General features: G+C 41.7%; 1 protein-coding gene and 1 pseudogene across 1 annotated transcript in view; both read right to left on the bottom strand.

Moving 5' to 3' along the window:
* ADGRE3 (adhesion G protein-coupled receptor E3) overlaps positions 1 to 16,415 on the bottom strand; it is a 48,858-nt gene that overhangs the window by 14,298 nt on the left and 18,145 nt on the right. The window contains exons 6-9 of the mRNA XM_023517992.1: positions 14,522 to 14,705; positions 12,288 to 12,407; positions 6,376 to 6,560; positions 2,985 to 3,152 (exon numbers count right to left, since the gene is read on the bottom strand). Coding sequence (XP_023373760.1) covers positions 2,985 to 3,152; positions 6,376 to 6,560; positions 12,288 to 12,407; positions 14,522 to 14,705 — 657 coding nt within the window. The remainder of the gene's footprint in view (positions 1 to 2,984; positions 3,153 to 6,375; positions 6,561 to 12,287; positions 12,408 to 14,521; positions 14,706 to 16,415) is intronic.
* LOC105887801 lies at positions 10,851 to 12,125 on the bottom strand (annotated as a pseudogene).

Raw genomic sequence — 16,415 nt, 5'->3', positions numbered from 1 at the left:
CCAGTAATGATCAGAACTGGCGAAAACTGTAAAAATTTGTGGAATTGTACATCAAAATTGTTAGCTGACTGTGAGAAGCATGGCAGATCAAATAAACATCAATAGAGAAACAGGATATCTTTTTTTTGTTGTTGTTGTTTATTTTTTTGAGACAGAGTCTCAAGCTGTTGCCCTGGGTACAGTGTCATGGCATCACAGCTTACAACAAACTTAAACTCTTGGGCTCAAGTGATTCTTTTGCCTCAGCCTCCCAAGTAGCTGGGACTATAGGCACCCAGCTATTTTTTTGTTGCAGTTGTTATTTTAGCTGGCCTGGCTGGGTTTGAACTCGCCAGCCTTGGTGCATGTGGCTGGCACCCTACACACTGAGCTACAGGAACCACCCAAGTTAGGATAATCTTAACTGAAAATTCTGGCCAACAAGTCAAGGCTCTTGCATCACAACAATGTACCGGCTCACCTGGCACTGTCTGAGAGGAAGTTTTAGGCAGTAAACAAATAACTATTTTGGAACACCCTTCCTACTCACTTGATCTGGCCCCCAATGAATTATTTTTTACCTGAAGATAAGGGAAATATTGAAAAGAGATATTTTGGTGACACTCAGTACACCAAGGGTAATATAACAGCTCTGATGACCATTCCAGAAAAATGTTCCACAATTACTTTGAAGGGTGTAGTAGGCACTGGCATAGGTACATGCCTTCCCAAGGTCACTTTGAAGGTGACCACAGTGATATTCAGCAATGAGGTATGTAGCACTTTTTCTAGGATGAGTTCATGAACTTAATTGTCAGATACCACCTCATCACTCTGGAGGATACCACATGGAATGAGGCTTTTCTATGCTTCATTCCAGAAAAGGAGTATTGCCTTCAATAACCCCCGACTGCCAACAACCTAGATACCCATTATAAGTGATTATAAGTGTAGCATAGATGAGTAAATTGCAGTTTAGACATGCAAAGAAATATTATGCAACAATGATGGTGAATGAGCTAAGGCTATGCCCAACTTGTAGGTGAACTTCACAAATGTATTGATGAATGAAAGAAGAATTTTGTGTTTTTACTCCTATTTTAGATTCCCCACTTCCCTGTTTATGTAAGAGGAGAAGTCAGAGATTTCCACCAACTGTTATTCTGAGGGGAACCACCTCTCTCCCTGTGAGGAAGAGTGTGATCCAGGACATCTTGGTGGCATATGCTCAACTCACATCACAGTAAGTCCTCTGGTCCTGCTTCTTGGATATAGGTCCATTCTGACCTCCCACCACTTCTGCTCTGCCTGAATCTCAGCCACCATCATCTCTTTGCAAGTCCCCTCTTGCTATACCAACATTCATTTTCTGCCTGGAAGCCCCAAGGATCACCTAATGACATCTTAATAAATATGCAGCACCCCGCCATGTAAATCCTCCATTGCTGCCTGTGGCAATTAGAATGAAATCTAAATTCCTTTAGATTTAGGAGGATTTAGACACATCTTTCTTGCTCCTGTCTCCCCAGCCTCATCTCTTTCCACTTTCCCCTTGTTCAACTCTGCTCTGACCACACACCTTTCTGGAACATGTCACATTTGTTCTCTCCACAGGGCCTTTACACGCATGTGCACATCTCTTATTAGGATCCTCTTCCTTGAGAATTTTTTTTTCATAATGGAAAATTTTCTTTTTTTTTGAGACAGAGTCCTATTCTGTCACCCCAGTCTAGAGTGCCCTGGCATCAGCCTAGCTCACAGCAACCTTGTACTCCTGGGTTTAAGCGATTTTCCTGCCTCAGACTCTAATGTAGCTGGGACTACATGTGCCCACCATAATGCCCAGCAGCTATTTTTTTTTTTTAATTTTTAGTAGAGATGGGGTCTTGCTCTTGCTCAGGCTAGTCTTGAATTATTGAGATCAAGCAATTCTCATGCCTTGGTCTCCCAGAGTGCTAAGATTATAGCCATGGGCCCCTGCACCCACCAATAAAGTTCTCTTTAAAAAAAATCCATAACATAAAACTCACCATTTTATATTGTACAATTTAATGGCATTTAGTACAGATGGTCCTCGAAAACAGTTTGACTTATGATTTTCCCATGTTATGATGGGTTTGTTGAGATTTAATCCTGTTGTACTTTGAGGGTCATCTGTACATTCATGAAGTTGTACAACAATCATCTGTATCTAGTTGCAAAACATTTTCATCACCCCCAAATAAAACCTTATGGCCATTAAGAAGTCACTCCCCATTTCTTCTCCCCTGACCACTGGCAACCATTAATTTACTTTCTATTTATATGAATTTACTTATTCTGAACATTTCACATAAATGGAATAATACACTGTGTTTACTGCATGGCCCTTTGTGCTTGGCTTCTTTCACTCAATGTGATGTTTGAGTATGAAAGCATTGCTGACTTTTTTCCCCCCTAGCTTTAGGATCTTCACTCTGTTGCCCAAGTAGGAGTGCAGTGGTGTGTTCATAGCTTAGCCTCAAACTACTGTGCTCAAGAAGCCTCCCAAGTATCTCATACTACAAGCATGTGCCATTACATGGCTATTAAAAATTTTTTTTTTGTATAGATGGGGTCTTGCTATATTGCCTAGGCTGGTCTTAAACTCCTGGCCTCAAGTAATCCTCCCACCTCAGCCTTCTAAAGTGCCGGGATTACAGGTGCGAGCCACTGTATCCAGCCACCACTCTTAATACAGATGTTTCTCAACTTACGATGGGGTAGCAATCCCAATAAATCCATTGAAAGTTGAATACATATTTAACACCCTGATAGACCCATCATAAAGTTGAAAAAAATTGTAATTTGAGCCAGCTGTATTCATATTTGAGCTCAAATATTTAATACTTATAGAGGCCTCCTTTGGACTACTCTATCAAAAATTACTCATCAGTAGCTCTCTTTCAGTTTCTTTATAGCACTTATTATCACCCTGTAGGGGCTCAGAAAGCATCTGCTAGAGGAATGAGACATTTACATCGTACCTGGTATGTGAAGGCCATGAGGACGGCAAAACTGGAAAGGTGACTGGAATTGCATATGGTGTGACTTTTGTTCATATGTATCATGAAACAGCCGTCTCTGGACCAGTGGCTGCCCTGCTCTGTGCTCTTCCAGTAGACACAGAAGGACTTTTTGTTCCTAGGATTCATCTGAAAATAGAATGGGCTCATCATTGTTATCTTTTTTTTTTTTTTTAAATAGAACACATTTTATTTAATATTTCTGAGTTTGTTACATATCTACTAATATATTCTTTTTTTTTTTTATTATTGGGGATTCATTGAGGGTACAAAGAACCAGGTCACATTGATTACATTTATTAGGTAAAGTCCCTCTTATAATTGTGTCCCGCCTCCAAAAGGTGTGTCACACACCATGACTCCCTACCCGCTTCCCTCTCTCTGTTCTCCCCTTTCCCCATCTTCCCCTCTCCTTCCCTCTCTTTTCTCTCACCTTCCCCCACCCCCGACCATGTACTAGGTTATCAACTGTCCTCATACGGGAATTGAGTACATAGGATTGAACACTTTTTTTTTTTTTTTGAGACAGAGTCTTGCTCTGTCACCCTGGGTTAGAGTGCAGTGATGTCATCAGAGCTCACACCTCCAGTTTCTGAGCTCAAGTAATCCTCTTGCCTGAGCCTCTTGAGTAGCTGGGACTACCTGTGCTCACCACAATGCCTGGCTAGTTTTTTTATTTTTAGTAGAGACAGAGTCTTGCTCTTGCTTGGGCTGGGGTCAAACTCCTGAGCTCAAACAATTCTCCAACCTTGGCCTTTCAGAGTGCTAGGATTATAGGCATGAGACATTGCACCTGGCCATAGAACACATTTTTATCGAGTAGATAAAATGTACACCTATTATGTACACCCTCAGACACTGTTAGGTACTGATGATACAACAGAAGAACAACAGACAAAAATCCCTGCCCTTTCAGAGCTCCTCGAGATCACTGTCTCTCTACATCTTTATGAGGACCATTTTTCAGTGTTGGCGGTCCATGCCATGGCGCCACATGCCAAGGCACCTGGGTGAAGAGCAACTTCAGTGATTTCTATTTTAAGTGCCCTGCCCCATAACTGCAGCTTTATTGGATTCAATAAACCAATGGTCTCTGGAAGCCAGAGTTTTATGAGATTTCATTAGTTTCAGGACCTTGTCCCTGAGAATGGGAGTCAGAGGAAAAACAAAAGGAACAAAACCCCAAGGGAGTCTGAGGCTCACAAATCATTTTCTCCCACACTCTCTCCACCAATTTTTTTCTGGTCCCTTCACACCAATTCTGTTCCCTAGCCCCTTAGAGCACAGTAATGGCTTGTGTGATGAGAGCAGGAGTGTGTATAAAAAAAATCACAAGGAGAAAGAATAAAATTAGCCTGTAATCTCTTCTCTTTGTCTCAAGGGCTTTCAGAGCATCACTTCATGGGGCCAAGGAGACGGGTTGGATGCCCTGTTGTTTGTGGGTTACATTGCCTTTGATAATCTACTGGCCATCTCTAGATTTCTTGCCCTGTTCCTCCCTCTCCCCAGTACATCAAAACTCCACATCTACATTTTATGCATGAAATAGAGAAAACCTACAGTTCCCCATTTTCTCCCCTTTAACTCTTATTTTCTTAACAGAAGAGAAAGGAAGGAGAGCAGAGAAATTCTGTTATATTTCTCTCTGGGTATTGAATTTTTTTTTTTTTGAGACATTTCTATGAAGAGTTTGGATGGAAAATGGGAGAAGTCAACAGATTAAATAAAAAATTTGAGGGGAGCAGGCTGCGGTGTTTCTTGCCTGCAATCCTAGCCCTCTGGGGTGCTGAGGCAGGTGGATCGCTTGTGGTCAGGAGTCCAATACCAGCCTGAGCAAGAGTGAAACCCCAACTCTACTAAAAAAGAAAAAATTAGCTGGGCATAGTGGCGGTGTCTGTAGTCTCAGCTACTTGGGAGGCTGAGACAAGAGAATTGCTTGAACCCAGGATTAGGAGGTTGCTGTGAGCTAGGACACCACAGCACTCTACTTAGTCTCCCCTTCTGCCCCCAATCCCCCCAAACCCAGTTTTTAAAATTGAGTTATATAGTCCTGCTAATGAATATCAGGTTTCTGAGTGAAAATAAATATCATGTCTCAGCTTAAATTTTGCAAATATAAGAAGTACCTGCAACTGAAATACTTTCAGGTACCATTGCCCAAGAGAAATATGTGAACCATATATGTAATTTAAAATTTTCTGTTAGTTATATTAAAAGAGGCAAAGAAACAGCTCAAATTAGCTTTAATAATATGTTTTATTTAACCCAGTATATTCAAAATTGTACCCTAGGTTCAGGTGGGAGAATGTCTTGAGGTCAAGAATTTGCAGCCAGCCTGAGCAATAAGGCAAGACCCCATTTCTAAAAAAAAAAAAAAAAAAAATTATTGATGAGATATTTTACATCTCTTTTTTCTTTTGTTTTTGGTTTTTATTTACTTATTTTTTGAAATTTAATTTTAATTATATTTTGGAGACAAGGTCTCATTCTGTTACCCAGAGTGGAAGATAGTGACATAACCATAGCTGACTGAACCTTGATCTTCTGGGCTCAAGTGATTCTTCTGCCTATGCCTCCCAAGTGGCTGGGACTATAGGCATGTACTACCATGACTTAATAATTAAAAACAATTTTTTTTTTTTTGTATAGATGGCTCTTGCTATGTTGACCAGGTTGGTTTTGAACTCCTGGCCTCAAGTGATACTCTCACTTTGACTTCCCAAAGTACTGGGATTACAGGTGTCAGCCACTGTTCCTGGCCAAATTCTAATTTTGTTTCTTTGAGACAGAGTCTTGTTGTCACCTGGGCTAGAGTGCAGTGGTGTCATCATAGCTCACAGCAACCTCAAACTTCTGGGTTTCTTCCTGCCTTTAGCCTCCTGATTAGCTGGGACTACAGGCCTGCCCACAATGCCTGGCTAGTTTTTCTATTTTTTAGTTGAGATTGGGTCTCTTGTTCAGGCTAGTCTTGAACTCCTGACCTCAAACAGTCCTCCTGCCATGGCCTCCCATGGTGTGAGCCACTGCACCTGGCTTTAAATTTTAATTTTTAATTGACAAATTATAATTATATATATATATATATATTTATAGGGTACAATATGGCGTGATTAAATCTGGCTAATTCTTTCCTTCTAACTAAGCCATCAAAATCTGGGAATTTTAGATGTAAATCTGGAAATGCTGTCTTCAAAATCTTGATTCAACCAGGCGCATTTCAAATGCCCAATAGTTACAGGTGCTCCTCACTACCACATAGGGCAGTGCAGGCCTAGAACCTCCTATAGAAACTGTGTACGCATTGGTCTACCTCCATGAGACCTGACAAGTTCAAAGTACACTTTTGACCCACCTTCACATGCTGGAAACTCAGAGTCACAAAGTTGGAGAGCGACACATTCCTCTTGGGTCCAACAGCAGCACTCACCACCTGGGAGTTCAGGTAAATTCGATCTTTCTCATCCATCTCTTCAAAAAATGATGCATTTATGATATTTCCAAGAGAAGAATAAGAAACAAAGGCAACTGCACTGGGCCCTGAGGAAATGGAAAAATGGAATCTTTATTTTTTTATTAAGTCATTTGTACATCGATCATAAATACATTTATGCCATTATGGGATTCAATGTGTTGATTATTTGTACAAATTGGAGTGTTTACATCTTACTAATTAACATAGTTTTCACCTCATTTACCCAATTACAGCATTAAGACATTTGTGTTCTACATCTGATAGCTCCAACTTGTACTTGCAATATGCTCCATAGGTGTGGTCCCCCTACTAACCCTCCCTCTATCAACCCATCCCCCTCCCTGTCCTTTTCCCTCCCCTTCCCTCCTTCATCCTTAGGCTATAGTTGTGTTTCATTTTTCACATGCATGGGTGAATGATTGTAAATTGGTTTCACAGTAGTACTGAGTACATTGGATATTTTTTTCCCATTCCTGAGATACTTTACTAAGAAGAATATTTTCCAGCTCTATCCATGTAAACATAAAAGAGGTAAAGTCTCCATTTTTTTTTAATGCTGCATAGTATTCCATGGTATACATACATCACATTTTATTAAACCATTCATGGGTCGATGGGCACTTGGGCTTCTTCCATGGCTTGGCAATTATGAATTGAGCTGCAGTGAACAATTTGGTGCAAATATCTTTATTGCCAAATGAGGAAAAATGGGATCTTTTTTTTTTTTTTTGAGACAGAGCCTCAAGCTGTCACCCTGGGTAGAGTGCCATGGCATCACAGCTCACAGCAACCTCCAACTCCTGGGCTCAAGCGATTTTCCTGCCTCCATCTCCCAAGTAGCTGGGATTATAGGTGCCCACCACAATGCCCAGCTATTTTTTGGTTGCAGCCATCATTGTTGTTTGGTGGGCCCAGGCTGTATTGGAACCCACCAGCTCAGGTATATGTGGCTGGTGCCTTAGCTGCTTGAGCCACAGGCACCGAGCTGGAAAAACGGAATCTTTAAAAGCATTGTCATAGCTGAGCAAGTCAGTGCACACCTGTGGTCCCAGTAACTGAGGCAGGAGAGCTGTGTGAGGCCAGGAGTTGGAGGTTGCAGCAGGCCACTACACTCTGACCTGGGTGACAGAGGGAGACCCTGTTTCTTTTTTATTATTATTTTTTATTAAATCATAACTTTGTATGTTGATGCATTTATGGGGTTCAGTGTACTGCTTCGATATACAATGTGAAATGCTTATATTGAACTAAGTAACACATCCATCACAATTATATTCATTTCTTAATAGTTTTGAAATGTACCATTGCATCATGCAGGGAGACCCTGTTTCTAAAACAAAAAATAAAATGAGGTATAAATGAAAGTGAATTTTATTAGTGGCATTGAGTATATTCACAGTGTCATCATCACTTTTATCTAGTGCTGAAACACTTTTATCATCTCCAAAAGAGATCTCACACCCATTAAGCAACCATGACCCCCCCCCCCACGTCCCTGGAAATCATTAGTCTACTTTCTGTGTCTATTGGGGTCAACTCAGATAAATGTAATCATATAATATATGGCCTTTTGTGTTTGGCTTCCTTCCTTTGGCATCATGTTTTTCAGGTTCATCCATGCTGTGGTGAGTATCAGTGCCTCATTCCTTTTTCGTGGTCAAATAATATTCCACCGTATGGGTGGACCACATTCAGTTTACCCATTCATCCATTGATGGACATGTGGGTTGTTTCCACCTTTTGGCTATTTTGAATAACATTGTGAGAGCTGTGTATTCTTTTTTTTTAAGAGACAGGATCTTGATCTGTTAGCCAGGATGGAATGCTGTGACACAATTATAGCTCAACAGAAGCCTTGAACTTCTGGGCTTGTAGGCATGAGCCACCATGCCCAGCCAACAGTATATTTTTATGTGTGTTAGTTTAAGCTATGTTGGGTAGGCCATTGTCTTAATTAAGACTTCACGTTTTAGGCCTGATGAGCTTGAATCAGAAACACTACCATTGAGAGACAGCTATCACGAATACTTCAGGGATCTTTATCTCTGATCAACAGCAGACATTTTTCCAATTAGCATAATCAGCAGAATGAATGTTAGATAAGTTTTTTTGGGGGGGTCATTTGTATGAGCTGCATTTATATTAAACTTTTAAAACTCACATAGGGATCAGAGCCAAGATGTATTTTGATTCTCCTTACAATGTACAACATGTCATTCAAATTGGTCAGACTTACTGATTTCTTTTTTTTTTCTTTTTTAAAAATTTCAGATTGATATGAGGGTACAAATGTTTAGGTTATATTGTTTTCATTTCTAAGGCAAAGTTCAAGTTCTAGTTGAGTCCTTCAGCCAGGGGGCCTGCTAAACACCTAATGATTTCTTATTTAATTCAGCCAATTACATATACAGCTCTTTAGAAGTGAGTTTTCAGTGGCAAAATTAACTTGTTAATAGGGATAATGGATGTGGAGACAGGTTTTTGCTAGGGAAATTAATGGGATCTAAAATATGTGGATTGGTTGAACTATTCTGGAAGCTCTCTCTCATACACTGACACCTGTGAGCATTTAGATGGGAACGTGACTTTGCTGCAAAGCTTGACCCCAATAGGGTATTATAGCCAAATGTACCCTTGTTTACAAAATATTCATTATAAAATCTTACAAAATATTTATAAAATATTCTTTGTGTGTTGGCCACTTCTTTCTACACCCCACCTCCCAAGTGTTCTCTCCCACTCATGGTGAACATGTTCCAAGATACCTGTTGTTATACATATTTTGGAAGGAATATGTTGTTGTTGTACATATTTTGCTGATATGACTTATGGAACACCCTGTAGATCTGCCTCTTACACTTTTTAAGGGGAGTCTTTCTCAACTAGAGCTTAGGTCCTATGAACCCTATAGGGTTTGTTATAACACAAAGCACTGGAGCTGGGTGTGATGACTCATGCCTGTAATCCTAGCACTCTGAGAGGCCAATGCAAGTGGATTGCCTAAGCTCAGGAGTTCGAGACAAGCCTGAGCAAGAGCGAGACTCTATCTCTACTAAAAATAAAAAAACTAGCCAGGTGTTGTGGTGGGTGACTATAGTCCCAGTTATTTGGGAGGCTGAGGCAAGAGGATTGCTTGCTTGCTTGCTTGATTGATTGAGGTTGCTGTGTGCTATGATGACATGCTACTCTAGCCTGGGTAACATAGTGAGACTCTGTCTTAAAAATAAAAATAAATAAATAAAAGAAACAAACCCACAGAGTGCTGGACTTCACTCTCAAAATGTCAAATTCATTTGGTCTGAGAGGGGCCTGATAATTTTCATTTCTAATCTGTTTCCAGGTAATGTTGATGTTGCTGGTTCAGAGACCACACTTTGAGAATAACTGATTTGAAAGATTCTGGTTGCCCGATCCCATTGCCTGATACAATGGTAACAGAACCTCAAAGCTGGAGCATTGTTGCATTTGTCTTAAGGGAATCCTTGATTCGAGATATGGCCTGAGTCCTTAGCAGGACAGAAATTGGGATTTTGTTGAATTTACAGAACAAGTTTTATGATTAGGATGTGTTGAGCATACTTGGTAATTAACTGTTCTTTTAACACATTACTGGTATGTTGGAGAATATAGTGTGAGACTTCCTTTTTTTTTTTTTTTTTACTTCTTTTTTCTCTTGAGACAGAGTCTTGTTCTGTTGGCCATGCTTGGAGACTTCCTGTTATTGTAGTCTGGCTCAGGGGTGTGAGTGTGTAGCTAATTCCCCCCTGCTTCTAACCACTTATGGCTACAAGTATCTATCAAAAAAAGAACTGGGCCAGGTACCGTGGCTCATGCCTGTAATCCTAGCACTTTGGGAGGTTGAGGATGGAGGATCACTTGAGGCCAAGAGCTTGAGATCAACCTGAGCAAGAGCAAGATTCTAATAATAGAAAAATTAGCCAGGCGAGGTGTGGTGGTGCATGCCTCTAGTCTCAGCTGTAGCAAGGCTGAGACAGGAGGATCACTTGAGCCTAGGAATTGGAGGCTGCAGTGAGTTATGATGATGCCACTGCTCTCTAGCCTGTATGACAGAGCATGACTTTGTTTCAAAAGGAAAAAAAAAAAGACAAACCAAAAAACCCAATAGGTCATTTTATCACTTCGGAAGAACCTAAGACCTGCTCTCATCATCTTCCTGCTCTCTCCTTTCTTTCTCTTTCTCTCTCTCTTTTTTTTTTTAATTCGAGACAGATGTGGAGTGTTGGGTTTATTCAAACTGGCTGTCAGAAGTACCACCATAGAACAGGAAGTGAGTAGCTGGGAGCTGTGGGGCCAAGCAGGGCAGGGATGTCCAGATATCTGAGGGCAAAAAGAGGTCAGCAGAGTAGCAGCAGGAGCATGAGGGCCAGGCTGAGCAGAGAAGCCCAGGCCCCACAGAGCCCAGGACCGCTCATGGCTTCAGCATAGAACCTCGCCACTTCCTCATTGGGGTTGCCCTGGTTTGGGTCAAACCACATCTGGATGCAATGGCCCCTCCCTCATCTATAGTTGCAAACTTTGTAAGAATGACCTCAGATTTCACTGCACAGAGCACCAGGTGTGGGGAAGTAGAGATGGAAGGGGCGGCAGGCAGCTTTCACTGGGCACTAGTTAAACCCTGAGGTCCAGTTCAGCCTTTGTGCTGGATGTTCTTGCAGGTATAGGAGGAGTGACAATCCTCCCACCGCGCTCACAGTCCTCTTTGCACAGGAGCACATTCTGGACCTGCTCTTTTCAACAGCTCTGGTCCACCCACTGAATCCAGGGCCCTGACTTAGGGGAGCACTGGTAGAGGCAGGTATCCTGGCTGAAATGCCGTTTGCTGGCAGGCCCCATCACTCCACTGGTCCCAGCCGAAGTCATACAGGTAGGAATCATCCTTGTGGGCTTCCTGGCTGGTGCTGGCAGAGCAGCAGGCATTCTTCCTCCAGGGACTGCACTGATCACACAAGTCGTCCTTAGGCTCTGGCTTTTCCTTGTGGTGCTTGATGTCCATGAAGATGTTGAGAAGCTCAGTCCTAACCCCAGGTGACCTGTGCTGAGCGCCCCCACTAGGAGGAGCAGCAGCTTTATTATCATCTGGGCCATGGCTGGTCTTGCAGGTAGAGCTGTGGTTAGTGGCTCCTTTTCTCTTTTTCACTTTATTCCAGCCCCACTGGCCTTTTTGCTGTTCCTTGAATATGCCAGGCATGTTCGTGCCTCAGGGCCTTCGTACTGGCTGTTCTTGTTACCTCAAGTATGTGCTTTCCCCAGATGGTGCATGGCTGATGCCTGGCATTCTTTAGGTTTCTGCTCAACTATTACTTAATCAATGACTTTCTTTCTTTTTTCTTTTTTTTTTTTTTTTTTTTTTGAGACAGAGCCTCAAGCTGTCCCTCTGGGTAGAGTGCTGTGGCATCACAGCCCATAGCAACCTCCAACTTCTGGGCTCAAGTGAGTCTCCTGTCTCAGCCTCCTAAGTAGCTGGGACCACAGGCGCCCACCACAACTCCCAGCTATTTTTTGGTTGCAGCCATCATTGTTGTTTGGTGGGCCTGGGCTGGATCCGAACCCGCCACCTTAGGTGTATGTGGCTGGTGCCTTAGCCACTTGAGCCACAGGCGCTGAGCCATTAATCAATGACTTTCTCTAACCATGTATAAATAGCTCTTCCCACTTTCACTCATTATTATCCTATCCGGCTTTATTGTTCCTCTCAAGAATGGAAAAAAAAAGTATCCAATGTACTCAACACTCCTATGAAGTCAATATATAAAAGTTGCTGTTACGTATACCTTGTATGTTTCCCTGGACAATGTCATTGCAATGGATGTCCATTGAGTTCATTTGGGTGTGCAAGTGGAATGTCTTTTTTTCTTCAGAGCAATTGTCTGTAACCACTCGAGTTTCAATAGCTGGTAAGAAAAACAATGGGAAAGCTTAGCAACATTATAAGAAGTTTTAAAAATGCGTATAATAGGCAGGTGCAGTGGCATGTGCCTGTAGTCCTAGGAGGCTGAGGCAGGAGTCCAGGAGTTCCAGTCCACCCTGGACAACACAGTGAGACCTCATCCCTGCTCTCGCCACAATGTGCACAGCCACATGAATATCCCACATTTACTAAATGTCTAGGATGTTCTAGGCACTTGGACAAGAGCCTTATACATGTCATTTATTTTTATTTTTATAGAGATAGGGTGCTGCTGTGTTGCCCGGGCTGGTCTTGAACTCTGGGTCTCAAGAGATCCTCCTGCCTTGGCTTCCCAGGGTGCTGGGATTACAGGTGTGAGCTGCCACTCTTGGCCTTATGTCATCTTATAACTGCCTCCTATAACCCTGTAAAGGATCATTATACATGTACAGATGAGGAAACTGAAGTTCAGAAGTTAGATGAGACTGTAACATCTGCAATCAAGTTTTAGCACATTGCCTTTGAAACAACAATTCTATTACCCAATTTAGTCTCAGAAAACAATCATGGATGAGAGGCCAGATTTGGATACAAGACTCTTCACAGCAGCATAGATAATAATGGTGAAAAATGGGATATTACCTAGACTTTCACCAAGAAATACCTGATTAAAGAAGTGATGACATCACCCCATAATGGCAACCAGGCTTCCAATAAAAATGAAGTTATGAAAGAATTGTGATCAAGAAACAAACTTGTGAAAACAAAAGGTAACCATGTGAGGTAATGGATGTGTTAACTAACTTGATTGTGGCAATCATTTTATAGCATATGCATATATATATTTTTTGGCTGGGGCTTGGTTTGAACCTGCTACCTCTGGTATATGGGGCCTACGCCTTACCCTTTTGAGCCACAGGCACCGCCCAATAAGATATGCATATTAAGTCATTACATTGTATACCTTAAATATATACAATTTTATTTTCAGCTCCCTCTTAATAAAGCTGGAAAAATAAAGAATAAAGCACAAGAAAATATTCAGTTTAAAAAGTATATGGCACAAGACTGGCCATGAGGTGGAAATTTTCCAGTTGGGTGATGGGTTTATCAGGGTTCTTATTCTGTCTTCTTTGCTGTATGTTTGAAAGGTTAAAAAAAACCAAATAACAAAATAGCACATAAAGAATGATACTCTTTTAATAATATTTTATAATACTACAGAGTAGAAAGAATAATCATGAATATAGTTAATAGCCACCCTAATTTTAAGTGAATTACATGCATTATTATAATCCCCATTTTATAGATTAGGAAACTGAAGTTCCGTGAGGTAAGGACACAGGTCCCAGATCAAACAGTTAGCACTTGGAAAAATCAGGAGAGATGAGAGCTATACATAATCTGGAAAATGGTTTAATTTCAAACTGAATTGTCCAGATTCCAGTTTCCCAAGAATGTTAGGCATTGAATCAATCAAACCAACTAACCAACCAACCAGCCAACCTACTTTTAAGTTAAAATTCCAGACCTGGGATTAGAAACCAGGAAATCTTTTTAATAAACAGATTTACTGAGCAATTTAATGAGTTTTATCAGCTACATGCTAGTGCAATCAACACCACAATCAAGGTAGGGAACATTTCTCCCAATATTTCCCCCCAATTTCTCATGCCTCTTTGTGATCCCTCCCTTCTTCCCTTCCTTCTCACTGTAGATAAGTTTGCATTTTGTAGAATTTTATATAAACTGACTCATGTAGTGCATTCACTTTTAATAACCCAGACCCCAGCTGGTAACACTGGTCTCCAGTTTGTATCAGGCCATATTATCTTTTTTGGTATCATTCTGTCACTCTGGGTGGAGTGCTATGGAGTCATAGCTCACAGCAACTTCAAAATCCTGGGCTCAAGTGGTCCTCTTGCCTCAGCCTCCTGAGTAGCTGAGACTACAGGCATGTGCCACCACAACTGGCTAGTTTTTCTACTTTTGGTAGAGACAGGGTCTTGCTTTTGTTCAGGCTGGTCTCAGACTTCTGAGCTCAAGCAATCCACTTGTCTTGGCCTCCTGGAGAGCTAGCATTACAGGTGTGAGCCCCCTTCTGGCCCAGGTTCTTACCCATAGTACTATTTTGGACCTTCTGGACTTTTTGCCCCGGGGCTTTCAAAGCAGTTGCTAGAATATTTGATTCCATATTCTGGAGGATAGATGTAGCTGTGGATGAGACTTCTTGCTTCTTTCCCATTTCCCATAGAGTTTTGTTGGTGAGAAGCATCTCAAATTGGTCAACAATCTGTTGCAGCTTTAAAGACATATAAAAAATGTAATCTGTTAGGTTCCGTATCTAAAAGGATGACAGAAAGCATGAGAAAAAGGGCTCGGGAACCAGAGAAATCAGACTCAAATCCTGACTCCAGAGTTTACTGGCTGTTTGGCCTTAGGAAAATCACTCAGCCAATCTGTGCCTTAGGACAGTAAAAGGATCTCATAGAGTTTTCTGGAAGATTAAATGAGTTAAGAATGCTGTGTTCTTAGAAGGGTTATCACTACTTGGTAAGCATCGTGTAAGGATTTGTTAAATTTTATGCCAACAGGATAGTGGTAGGTTTGTTAAAAATACTAGGTAAACCAGTGGTTCTCTCCTGCGGTTGATTCTATCTCTTGCCCACCACTGCGGACATTTGGCAATGGGTGGAGACATATATGGTTGTCATGACAAGGGAGTGGTTGCTACTGTCATCTGCTGGGTGGGGACTAGGATGCTGCTCAAATCCTACAGTGCCTGGGACAGCCCCCATCACAAAGAATGACCTGATCTCAGATGTCAGTAGTGCCAACATTCAGAAACCCTGAAATAGAGTCATGGCTCAGAAGATACTCTTATTAATTTAGGAAGTTTGTCTTTGGAGGCTAATAAAGATTTGGACCAAAGTGAACTTTTAAAAACAAAAGAGGGCCACTCTGGGCAGGATCCAATGTTGCTGTGACTGTCCTAGACAACTGTCCAGACCACCTGCAGCCATGGCCAACAAGGGCTTGCAACATTTGAAGCAACAGGTGGAGGAGATGGCCGAGGAAGCAGTGACAGTAGCTGGAGCAACAGTTCAGCAAGTGCTGGATCAAGCCGCAGAGACTGGGCAGAAAGCCATGGACCAGCTGGCCAGCTCCACCCAGGAAACCATCAACAAGACTGCTAGGCAGGTTTCTGACTGCTACTCAGGTTTTGCAAAAAAAATTAGGCCTTATGAAATGACAGAAGAAGGTAGAGTGATGCCCCTGTAGGCCCTATGCAGCTGGGCCTGGCCCTAATCTCTGTTCCCCAGTTGTCTCCTAGGTCTGCCCTCACATTAAAATTCATGTTCCAAACAACAACAACAACAAATTATAATAGACGTTATTTAAAAGACTATTTTTTATGCCAATCCTACCCCATCCTTGTAATCAATGTGTGGTCTTTGAACCGGGAGCATTGGCATCACTTGGGAGTCTGTGGAGAATGCAGAATCCAGGCCCCAGATCAAGTGCCAGAATCCAGATCTGCAGAATGTGATCTGAGGGACCAGAGCAGATGACCCTGTCTCTACCAAGACAGACCCTGAGTTTAAGGAAACAAATGTTACCTACAGGTCGAGGGTTCAGGGCCAGCTGACATGGAAAATTTCTTTCTTTTTTTTTCATGATGCTCAGTGGTGAAGCTATCTATTTTTTTTTTTTTATTAAATCATAGCTGTGTACATTAATGCAATTATGGGGTACAGTGTGGTGTTTTCATATACGATTTGAAATATTTTCATCAAACTGGTTAACTTAGCCTTCATGACATTTTCTTAGTTATTGCATTAAGACCTTTATATTCTATTTTTAGAAAGATTCACTGTACCCTTGTGAGATAAACCATAGAGGTGATCCCTTCAATCACCCTCCCTCCACCCACCCCCTCCGCTCCCCTACCCCTCCCCATATTCTTAGGCTATAATTAGGTTATAGCTTTCATATGAAAGCTATAAATTAG

Source organism: Otolemur garnettii, unplaced genomic scaffold (assembly GCF_000181295.1).
Source record: "Otolemur garnettii isolate 467f Iridium unplaced genomic scaffold, OtoGar3 scaffold00127, whole genome shotgun sequence".
Lineage (NCBI taxonomy): Eukaryota > Metazoa > Chordata > Mammalia > Primates > Galagidae > Otolemur > Otolemur garnettii.
This window is presented reverse-complemented; position numbering and strand designations above follow the sequence as displayed.